General features: G+C 34.9%; 1 protein-coding gene across 1 annotated transcript; it reads left to right on the top strand.

Moving 5' to 3' along the window:
• The first annotated feature begins 407 nt into the window (after window positions 1-407).
• Window positions 408-5,264, top strand: LOC132311562 (elongation factor 1-beta 2). The gene is made up of 6 exons (XM_059809517.1): window positions 408-599; window positions 754-873; window positions 2,945-3,026; window positions 4,260-4,380; window positions 4,647-4,760; window positions 4,851-5,264. Exons 1-6 carry the CDS (start codon window positions 514-516, stop codon window positions 5,012-5,014), a joined length of 687 nt encoding a protein of 228 aa, XP_059665500.1. The 5' UTR covers window positions 408-513; the 3' UTR covers window positions 5,015-5,264.
• The last annotated feature ends 6,872 nt before the right edge of the window (window positions 5,265-12,136 follow it).

Raw genomic sequence — 12,136 nt, 5'->3', positions numbered from 1 at the left:
TTTAATTTTTAATTGTGGGATAATTAAGGGCTGTGTAGTTTAATGATGATTTTCCCACCTCTTCTAAAGGTTGGGGAATTTCTATATTTATAAATTCAAAAGCTATTTAGATAAAATTAAAATTTGAGTATTTTATGAAATATTTTTAAATATCTCACCAAATTGCATATTGCATGAAAACAATCGATTTTGTAAAATCAAAGAAAGAATTTGTTGGCAAAAAAGGAAAAAGAAAGAAAGAATAAAAAAAATAAAAAAAATAAAAAAAACACACACACACACGCACACGCACACTTAGGGGGGAGTACAGTGTACACATTACACAATAAATAAATAAAAAAGAAAAAGAAGAAAGGAATATACCTCTTAGGGTTTCTAAGACGACCCTCTGTATAAATAGTTCCTCTTGTGCACTGAAGTAGCCCTCTTTTTCGTGGTGAAGGTTTTTTCTCTCTCCAGATCGTCCCCGTCTCTGTGTCGTACCATTCCATATCTTTGATTTCATCATCAATAATGGCTGTGACCTTCTCCGATCTGCACACTGAGTCTGGAGTTAAAGCCCTCGACGAATTCCTCTCTGGAAAAACCTATATTTCTGGGTCAGTACTATCATCATCATCATCATTCTTTCACAATTCAAGTCTCTCTCACACACACATATAAATATATATCTGTATGTTTATGTGTGTGTATTATAATTATATATATGTGGGTATGCTGATTCGTCTGTTGGGTATCGATTACAATTTACAGGGATGAATTTACAAAGGATGATGTAAAGGTGTATGCAGCTGTTTCGGAGAAGCCCTGTGAAGATCTGTTCCCCAACGCCAGCAAGTGGTACGAATGTGTGTCTTCCAAGCTCGCCGCAAGGTCTGTCTATCAATCTGATTTTATCATCACTAGTTGTTACGTTCTTTGTGTAATTACACACATGTATATATATGCTTGTATACTTGTATGTGTATGTGTGGATGTAGTTGTATTTTGATATGGTTTTAATTATGGTTGGTATTGTAGTGAATGGCTTTGAAAGTTAGGTTTTGTATTTGCTTATGCAGATTTGGATAGCTGTAGTTCATTTATTACCGTGGGTGAAGATTGTAGTCTTATATAGTTATGCAACTCAACAAAGTATTATCCCAACTATTTGAGATGGGTTACATGAATTCTGTTTTGTCTTTCTGTTCTATGATCATTTATTATTAGTATTAATTTTGGTTAAAGTACACTGTCATATGAAGAATAAGAATGTTGTGGATGGATTAATTTTAAAGTTCATCCTTTGGCACAATTATCGATGAGAATTATTTTTCTTTATTCTCCCCATCAATGTGTTAATGTTGGTCTTTCCCTTCTCCTAGTCTAGTATATATTTGTAACATAATTTAGGACATATGCACTCTTAGTTAAACTACATGCTACCATATCTTTTGTAACAATTTTAATTCACGTTAACTTTGATCATTCCCTTCCCTTAGTATTGGCCCCGATAAGGATCGTGTCACTTTTCCTTGGCAAAGCAATTATTGGTTGTAGCTGAATTTGGCAAAACCATTTTAATTGATTTTCTCATTTTATCCAAGTGATAGCTACTTCAATCATATTACATATGTGTGCATTTCTAATTTTACCCTTTATTGTATTATTACACATCAATTTCAATATTCGAATTTTTGCTACACACTTTACCATTTATGTTTCCTACCCCATCCCAATTCCTTTATTCTCTCTGAACAGAAATAAAAAATATAAAAATAATTATCCTTGGTAGGGAAATAAGGATTGTCTGTTTTTTTTTTTTTTTTTTTTTTTTTTTTTTTTTTTTTTTTTTTTTTTTTTTAAGTTGTTTTGGCAACCAACAAATATATGATGGGAGTTCACAAGGTATCATTGAGCATAAAAGAATAGATTTTTATTTCCGGTTACCATATGGATTAAATGTAGGCTGATATACCTTACCGATGGAGCTTTAGGGTTCGGATATGATAATAAGAGGTGATAATAAGGGAAACTAAACACAGAATTAGAGAAAATGGTGGTAATACTGCCTCCGGACATAGAGTGCTGTAGAAGTCTGTCAATATTCTGGCAACTAGATTGATGCACCATTTGAGAGGAAAATTGAGTCTGGTAAAAGAAAAAGAAAAAAAACCTTAATTGCCGTGACATTGTGAAATGAAAGATCAAAAGGTATGTTAGTGCATGAGCCGTTGGAAATGACAAGGTCACAAGCTCATATATGTTAGGGTGCTATTATTTGGTTACATGATGTGATTTAACATAAAGAAGCATTTGATTTCTGTGAATAGTTTCCTGGTTTTACTTATAAAAAAAATACTTTCCTGATTTATTACACATATATGAAGCATTTTTTTCTTGGTTGTTTTGTGCTTTTGAGAAAAGAAACTCTAGTCAACCAATTTTGATCTCACTTGGTACCTTTTATTCCATTCACCTTTTGTCTCTATCTGATATTTCATTTCGCATTTGGATAGAGCTCTATCTATGGTTGTTAACATGATAAGCCGACTCTTTCCCAGATGTTATATGGAAATCACATGAACCTATGAATGCTGGTATTTCACAGTTCCTGCACACTAAAATCACAATGTTAGAAGCTATTATTATTTGTAGAAGCATATGTTGTAGAGGTGAAACCAAATCATTCTCTTGTAGTAGCTACTAGATGTATAATTATAATCATGATTTTTAACATCAACTTTTAGGAGGTGTATATTGTTTTTTAGTTAAATTTTTTAAAGATCTTTTCCCCTTTAGGTTGACTGTTTTATAAAACTGTATCAAATTTGCCTCATTTATTTGCAATGTCAAAATTTTCTTTGTTTTGGAAATTGGAATATTTTTTTATTATTTTTTATTTTTTACAATGACTTCAAATTATTTATTTTTGATACCATGTATTCTTCAATCATTTTGGCAGCTTCCCTGGCAAAGCTGTTGGGGTGAGAATCGCCTGCCAAGCAGCTCCATTGGATGCTGCTGCTCCCAAAGAAGCCCCGAAGGTTTGTATCACTATCCCTGCTACATATTATCTGCATGATTCAATGTTTTCAGTGTTGTGGAAATAAGTTCATACATGCACCTTCTAATTATTTTACTGAACATAGATGTCTTACCTTACGAATACTTTAGATAGGGTTTTGGCTTGATGCTACTATAAACCTATTCCTTTCCCTTGTTAGGATCAATAGGATTTATATCTCCAGGACACAAGTTGTGTGATATATCCTTTCAATGCATTTATAATTGTATTCAATCAGTTTTCACCTTTTGAAAACACAAGTTGCGTAAACATGCTTCTTCCTCACTTCTCTCTCTCTCTCTCTCTCTCTCTCCATCTTTGTGTTGGGTTTTAAGATCAAGGGCATTTTTATTATTTCGTAGGGGTATTTGTACAATTATTAAAAGATAGACTTGCAGAACTAAAATAACAGAAAGCTAAGTTTGAGCAAAATTATTGGTATATATTAGAAATGAAAAAAAGTTAGTTGGGGGCGGCCTCCCCACTCCGACCTATGTAGGTTTGTTCTTTGCTCTGGATAATTGGTGATTATGTTTATTTAGTTGCCTTGACAGGTTTTTTGAACATCATTTTTATAAACTTCTGAATATATATATTTTTTCTTTCTATGGTATTTTACGATAGTAGCTTTGGATAAAATGAGAGAATATCATATAGGCTCTCATACCTTGTCCGAGGAAAGCTACATATGATGCTGGACAGAAACAAATTAAGGGATGATTGAGGATTGTTGGATTCATGTTCCCCAGAGACTTGTTTTGATAGGCACAAGCCTTTTGTGTGGTACGACCTGGGCATGTAGACCTGGGATTAGCTGCGAGTTGTAGATTAAGTTGCTGTGTAAGTCTAACTTAATCAAAAAGTTATAAAAAGTGTATTTACTCTAATATGCAATACAGTACTTTTCTTCACACGTCAAAGAAAGTATTGGATGTCAAGAATAATTTAAGAAGTTGTAGGTTTGGATGCTGAGATCAACATGAGTCTAAAAGCAAGAGTGAATCCAAAAATGAAGCACCATTCTTTGTGTTCTCTCTCGAGAATGCGTTTTAGTTTTGTTTTTATTGTCTCTCTAAACATTTGAGGGAACTGGTTTTGGCCTTGTGAAAGATTAATGTACATTCTTATTGTATTATATACTTTGCATTTGCAAAATTTTCCTTGGAACTGTTTATTTTACTCAAAAAAGGATACCATCCCTTTGAATTTATAGGAAGCTGCTGGTGATGATGATGATGATGACCTGGATCTCTTTGGTGACGAGACGGAGGAGGAAAAGAAGGCTGCGGAAGATAGGGAGGCAGTAGCTAAAAAATCTGCCAAGAAGAAAGAGAGTGAGTTTCCTCCAGATGTTTTTTGCATGATCTATTGTTCATTTACTAATAATATAAATTCACTTTCATAACTGGCATTAAAGATTATTGGAATTTCTACATGGCGAGATGATGAAAAACCTTAATTTTTTAACTTAAGGTTTTGTTTCATTGTGCATGGAATCTTCAAGTATTATTTGTTTTTCTTATTTTGCCTAGCAATGGTGTTTGTCTGGCGGAAAAAAGTTATATTTTGTAATATTTTCTGACATTCAATCATGTTATAGGTGGAAAATCATCTGTTCTTTTGGATGTGAAACCTTGGGATGATGAAACTGACATGAAGAAGCTGGAAGAGACTGTTCGCAGCATCGAGATGCCTGGTCTTTTCTGGGGAGCGTGTACGATTTTAATGTGGACACATGCAAATTTATTTTTATGACTTGTTGAATGAAATTCTGGTTCTCATACTTTGCATTGGACTTGTGCAGCTAAACTGGTTGCTGTTGGTTATGGGATAAAGAAATTGCAGATCATGATGACAATAGTGGATGACCTTGTGTCGGTGGATACTCTAATTGAGGAACGTCTCACTGTTGAGCCTGCCAATGAATTTATTCAGAGCTGTGACATTGTTGCCTTCAACAAAATCTGAGCTACATCATGTTGAAATTAATTTGACATGTTGGAATTAATTTAGGCGTCTTAGCCGTTTAACGGCAGTAATTTTGTTATCGACATTAGTGGTGTGTGATCCCTTATTTGGCCTTTTTATTCTTGTGATGGTGAATTTTTGCTTGTGGTTTCATCCTTCAAAGATGTTTGTAACATGTCGTCGTTACTTTTATGATCCGTCTCTTATAAGCTTTTTATATGCATATGGGGAGAATACATTTTTACTTTAATATGATTATCTAGGCTTGTTAAAAAAATAAGGAATTTCATATTTGTATTAGGACAACGATTTTAAGGGCCTTTGTGCCTCTGAATGACCAAAAAAAAAAAAAAAAAGGTTTATAATTTATGAAAACGTAAAGCAACTTCGCAACCTTGCCTAAATAATTTACTTATAAATGAGCAGAGTACAACATAAGGACCTAGCATAGGACCGAACACAACCTAGCATAACTTGAGGGGTGGCAAAGTGGTTAGAAATCAAAACCAGCTTTTTTAATAATTATGGGTAAATTATATTAATTTGAGGGTCAAGATGGGTTAAATAATTTTTAACCATTTAATTTAAAAGTCAAGACATATTCAACCTATATTTCACCTATCACATAATAAACACGCAACACTCGACTCATTCCTCTTCCTAAATTTCTCACCTACAATCATCTCTTTCTAAATTTCCCTCTCTAGAAATTTCTTCTAAAAAAATAAATAATTAAAAAATAATTTAAATTTTTTAAAAATTAAAAAATAATTTAAATAAATTTTTTTTTTAAAAATAAAAACTTTGGAACAAAATAATTTAAAATTTTTTAAAAAGTTAAAAAATTAAAAAATTAAAAAATAATAAAAAAATAATAATTAATGGATCTGTGGGTCATAATGGGATGATCCTGCCCACTTTCAATCCACCCATTTTAAACTCGTTTTGAATGGATTGAATATGAGCCTTGACCTTATGTTAATCCACCCATTTTTAACCCAACCCAAACCCGACCTAATCCGCCCATTTGCCATTCCAGCATGTCTCTCTATTTTTCCAAAGGCAGTTATTGTAGAGCTCAATACAGTTTTAAGTTCTTTCCTGTTGTCTGGTACAGACATGAAGAAAACTGGCGCTAAAGTTGTATGGGATGCCTTTTGCAGACCCAAACAAGATGGTGGTCTAGGACTCCCTGACCTGGAGCTATTTAATACGACAGCTATCTTAAGGCATTTCTGGTCCTTACACCTTCCAAACTATTCCCATCAAGACTTTAAGTGCCTGCCAATTTTCAAAACCTATTTCACATTAGGTTATGGAATGGGAGGAAGTGGCTTCTGAGCTACGTCGACCCGACGGATTGATCTCTTCCATAGCTCATCTTCATTTGTGGTACACTGGTACAGCAAACCCACTAGGGCAAGTTTTTATTTTATTTTATTTTAATTTTTTTTTTTTTGTGGAAGGTTAAGCAAATTTATAAATATGAAGCCAGAGGCCGAAAAAAGAAATACATGCTAATGGAAACAAGGCTCACAAGCCCAAATAAGACATAGGCCCTTGGCCCAGCCCTAGACTAAATAGTTTTTAGCCTCTGGGCCTGCTTGATGTAATGGAATCATTGTTATATACTTAGTTGAAGAATACATAGATTAAAAAATAATAAATAAATAAATAATTTGGTTAGTACCATGGGTGCTGAAATTAGAGTTAGTACCATGGGTGCTGAAATTATTGGGTTCTTTATAAAGGTAGGATTGAATCAAGAATTTCAATTATTTATATTTATTTTTAAATATTTTTTTCCGGTCCTTGGTAAGAAATTTGTCCCTTTGGTACTTCACACTCGCCATCCATTAGGCCCTTGGAGTTTCAAAATGATATCTGATGTGCATGTGTTTACTGATAATATTGTGTTATTAGATACATTTAAAGAAAAATTAGTAATAAAAGTAGAAATGTGTATAAATGCTTTAGAGTCAAAAGATTTGAGAATTATTAGAACTAAAACAGAATATATTTAGTGAAAAATTAATAATGACTAAGATCTCGATCATATAATGATAACACCTCAAAATAAAAACTATTATTCAAAATAACCACTTTTGCTATTTAGGATTGATAATACAAGAGGATTGAGAGATAGATAGTGACATAACTTGTAGATGTGGGCCAGCATGAACAAAATAGAGACAAGTTAGTGGCATTTTTTATGAATAAGATTATAACACATATTAAAAGAAAATTTTTATGGAACTGTCATTAAACCAACTATGTTATATGAATTGAAGTGTAGGGTTTTAAAAAGAAACAAAAAAATCACATTCATGTAGTGAACACTAATAAAAGTAGTTTTAATGAGTAAAGATTGAATCTTTGAATGAAAATATCTCAATCAAGGTACCTATTATGTCACAAGACCATTTTAATGTATAAAGATTAAATCTTTGAAAGAAAATGAGAGTTTTGAGTTAAACTTATTCGAGTTCCCTTTGACGTCACGAAGAGTGTTTTAATGAGTAAAGATTGACTCTTTAAATGAAATTACCTCAATTAAAGACAAAAATTAGGAATGACTTATTAATGAGAAAATTAAAGAGAGTAAACTTGGATGGTTTGAAAAAAGATAAACACAATGAGCGAAATAGCGTGTGACATAAAAGGATGGATGCATATTTCATGTGACGGACCCATTGATATGGGATAAAGACGATGACAATGATGATTTTACATGTTCTCTTTATGTGATTCTAATGTTACAACATATGTTTACAGCAAAATGTTTGCCAATATATCAAGAGGTAGCATCATACAGGCGACATGTGAGTGTTGATGAATACTCTATATGATGTTTGCACGACATATGTGGATAGTTAGGTTTTAGAGTTTTTAAGAGTGTAATAGAGAGATGGGAGATTTAAAACATTTGAGAGCTTATAAGAATTTGTAGATTATAGAATACTCTATAAAAATAGAGAATTTTACAGAGAGATTGTAAATATTAGGTAGATGGAAAGTTTTAAAGAATAGATCATAGCCATTGTTTGTAATGTATTATAATTATTTATCAGGGAGAATTGATGCCTATATATATATAATGGTTGTGGACAACAAGTCCTAAAAGTGAGTGTAAAGCTTAACGGTGCGGTTGTAAGTGCTAAATTTGTACAAATTGTTTATGTGTTCTTTCCTATATGAGCAAGCTATTGTTTCGAAGAGACAAAAAGGTAGATAAAGAAGGTTAGACGAAAGCAATAGGAGGATAAATGATAAAAGAAACAGAAGATAAAAATGTACGAAAGCAATAGGAGGACTAATGATAAAAGAAACTAGGGATAATTTCACCTACACCCCCTGACGTTTGCCAATATTCCACACACACCCCCTCTTCGTTTCATAATTCCACCTATCTCCCTTGAGGTTTTGATTTATATAGCAAATTACCCCCTACGGTTAGGCAATTGATGGTGTCAGCATGAACAAATTGGTATAAGGTCAATTTTGCCCTTCCAATACTTGAAATGACATTTTTAACCTCATTGGCTAATGCAAATTTACAAAATTACCCTCAACTTATAAACCCAGAACACTCCCATTCACGGATCGTTTCAACTTTGTAAGTCGCCGGAATTGAGCCCATAGTATTAATCCATGCACCAACAGATGGTGACCAAATAAGTCTGAACGATGTGCAAAGGGGACTAGGCGATGCAAAACGGGAATTGCAGCTACAGAATTTACCAACAAGGACCGACGACGAAGCTGTTTTTATTGGCCAGAAACGGCGAGACTGAACTGACAGGCGATGAAGTGATTAAATGGCGGTGAAGAGGACGGCAGACATGCTTCAATGAAGGACGCTGATGAGACTGTTTGGTGGAATGAAATTACCGGCATGAAGCGGGTTGTGACAAGAATGGTAAAGCTTGCGGTTTTAACAATGGTGACGAACTTACAGAGCTAGGCCGGATTCTTCTACAGACCTTTGGCATGTCTATGGCCGTTTTGAATTGGGTTTCACCGAGGTGGGTTGAGGAATGGCTGCTCGCCGGACTGAACTGGGTTTGGTCGAACTTAGTACGCTCTAGCTTTGAGCTTGATTGAATCGCAGAACTGGGTTTGGTATGACTGAATCGCTGTTAGCCGTTTTGAAAAAGGAGGAACCTTAGTTCAGTCCAAACGCCGGAGTTCAACGCCGTCAAATCTACGGCTGTGTAGTCGCCATCAAAACTACCTTCGTAAAGCTGGATAAGAACGAGGTAAGACGGATCAAAAACGACGACGGCGAAGTTCACAGCTACCTCGACCCAGTTCAGTCCGGTGATCCCAAGTCCGATAAAGCTCAGTCCGGCGAAGCTTCGTGGTTTGTTCACTACATGTACGTGGTGGGTGGTCAGTCGTCGTCGTGGTGGGTTGAGGTGAAGAAACGACGAGATAGGTTTTGTAACTCGCCGGAGATCGCTTCACCCAGTTCAGTCTGGCGATCCCTACTCCGGTGAAGTTCAGTTCAATCCGGCGAAGCTCGCAACGGAGGCTGTGATAAAAACCAGTGAACTATTCTTGCAATTGAACAGCGGGCAGTAAGGACTGAAGCTTGAACGACGATGTGTCCTTGCAATTGAACGGCGACTGTCCTTGTAATTGAACGGCGGGCAGTAAGGAGAACGGCTCGGCTGTGATAAGAGCCATCTTTTTCTGTGGTTGTTATCGGTGGCATAGTTTCTTCGTCGCCGGCATTAATAAAGAAAAAAGAAAAAGAAAAAGAAGATATATATAGTGTGTGTATATATGCGTCTGTGAGTAGAGAGAGTCATAGAGGGTATTAGAGTCTTTTCCTTTTAAGTTATAAATTTTAATATATAATTCAAGGGTAAAACAGTAAAATCACACATTTCCGTTAGTAAACTAAACGTCTGTTACTGACAGGGGGTGTAGGTGGCATTATGAAACGTAGAGGGGGTGTGTGTGGAATATTGACAAAGTTCAAGGGGTGTAGGTGGAATTAACCCAAGAAACTATAGTCAAAGTTAATGTCGCTGCTGATTATTTCTTTGAAATGTCATAAGGGAGTCTGTTATAATGCTTTTCTCAAAATTAAATAAAAATAAAAATTCTTACTTATTAATAAAAGTTATATTTAAATATGTGAAATAGAAAACTCTATCATATTTAAATTTATAAAATCTGTTTTATTATTATCACTTTCAAAGGACAAAGTTGTAGACAACATAAATAAATAAATATATATATATATATATACACCTGCAATTATTTGAACACGCACTATAAAATTGATTTAATCTTTGATTCGATTTGATAGAAACAACGATCAAAGAAACATTAAAATCCAAAATTAAGATCCAACGAAAACAATAAAAATCACAAACAAAACATAAAATTTATATTTACATTGTTCACTCAAAATCAGTATTACATACATAGATAAAAAGTGATGCACTATAATAATACCAAAATAAAATATTTATGTGATTTACCAATAATCTTCCTCTCGCCATTTGTATTCACTCTATCAAAAAAAAAAAAAACTATATCAAATTCTTATCTATATCTTATAACACTCGATAATAACATGGGTATGCAATAATAGGTACAAAATTCAATTCCATGTTGAATAAGAATCATATGATACAAAAGATAAAGATAACAATTACTCATACTTACCAATAAAAAAATTACCTATTAAAGTACATTCTAAAATAAAATTTAAGCCTTAGTACACTAGACCAACCAACCCCCCCTTTAGTTTCAAAAAGTTGCAAAATGAGTCCCCTCTCATTTTATTTGGAGCAACAAACATCCATAATTTGACAACTGTAGCAAATTATCCTCATTTGGCTAAACTGAGGACAAATTGGAGTTAACATATGATGTAAAATAACACAAAAATAAAGATTTAATAATGACAGATGAATAATTTAAATACCCGAGGATAGGGGAAGGCTGTTAAATTAACGCATTACCTCATAAGATTGAGATAAGCTCTATAGATTACGATAAGGAGATAGGCTCTATAGAGTACGATAAGGATAAGACTAACTACTCTCATAGATTACGACGGTAACTCAACGTTACATTATGACCGAAGCCCTATAAAGAAAGGGGCTAATCGACGTTTCAATTTCTTGATTTCTCTAGAGAGATTACTTCGCACACTAATTTATTCGTCGGAGCCTACTCCATCGGTAACACACTAGTGCCTGTAGGATCACTTTTTCTTCTCTTTGTTCAGGAAGTTAGATCAGATCTGGGTTGTGCAGAATCCATCATCAACATTTGGCGCCGTCAGTGGGAAAAATTTAGTTCTTTAAACAAGCATGGTTCGATTGTGATTTGGTCTGGCTGCTGGCGAGGATGAAGCGTTGCAGGCTTCTGATGAAGGGGACTTGACTAGGCAACCGCCCGTCGTCTCAAACGATCAGGAACGCGTCGCAGCGTTAGAACAACATGCTCAAACCTTAAATGAGGGAATGAACCAATTAGTCCAGGAAAATGCTATGATTCTGCAACGCTTAACCACCCCCAATGAGGAGGGAAACAGTAAAGTACCCAAAAACGACTCACATAGGGTTAACAACGACGCTGAGCTTAGTCAAATAGGGGGTCAACAGAGGAGCCATCACCATCGGTCTCCTGAACGGAATACCACCAGGCTCTGTAGGGATACCTATGGTTATGTTGGCGACAAGACTGAGGACGTCACTCATTTCGATCTAGAGATGCAGGATCTGAGAGCTAGGGTTGAAGACGTCATGCAAGTAATGAAAGGGAAGGGCCAGGCCGTAGTGAACGATCTGGTACAGAAGGCCAACCTAGCTTTTAGCCCAGCTGTTATGAGTTGTCCTCTACCTAGCAAATTCAAGATGCTAATTCTTGAGAGCTTCGATGCGACACAGGACCCTCTCGACCATTTGGAGACCTACAAAGCTCTTATATATTTGCAAGCCGTACCGGACTAGATTATGTGTAGGGCTTTCCCTACCACACTAAAGGGTTGGGCTCGTCTCTGGTTCAATAAATTAAAGCCAGGCTCCATTGAAAACTTTGAAGAGTTGAGCAAACAATTCATAGGACACTTTGTCACTGGGCAGAGGCATAGGAGAC

Source organism: Cornus florida, unplaced genomic scaffold (genome assembly GCF_030987335.1).
Source record: "Cornus florida cultivar Cherokee Brave unplaced genomic scaffold, ASM3098733v1 CherokeeBrave_3.0.0_Hap2_Chr06, whole genome shotgun sequence".
NCBI classification, from domain to species: Eukaryota; Viridiplantae; Streptophyta; class Magnoliopsida; order Cornales; family Cornaceae; genus Cornus; species Cornus florida.
Note: the sequence above shows the minus strand (reverse complement) of the source record. Positions and strands in the feature narration are given on the sequence as shown.

Bases quoted from the DNA above. Each gene is read 5' to 3' on its own strand.
- LOC132311562 (XM_059809517.1), top strand. From the start codon at position 514: ATGGCTGTGACCTTCTCCGATCTGCACACTGAGTCTGGAGTTAAAGCC. The intron at 600-753 runs GTCAGTACTATC...TACAATTTACAG, and splicing joins GGAAAAACCTATATTTCTGG to GGATGAATTTACAAAGGATG. The intron at 874-2,944 runs GTCTGTCTATCA...TCATTTTGGCAG, and splicing joins TCTTCCAAGCTCGCCGCAAG to CTTCCCTGGCAAAGCTGTTG.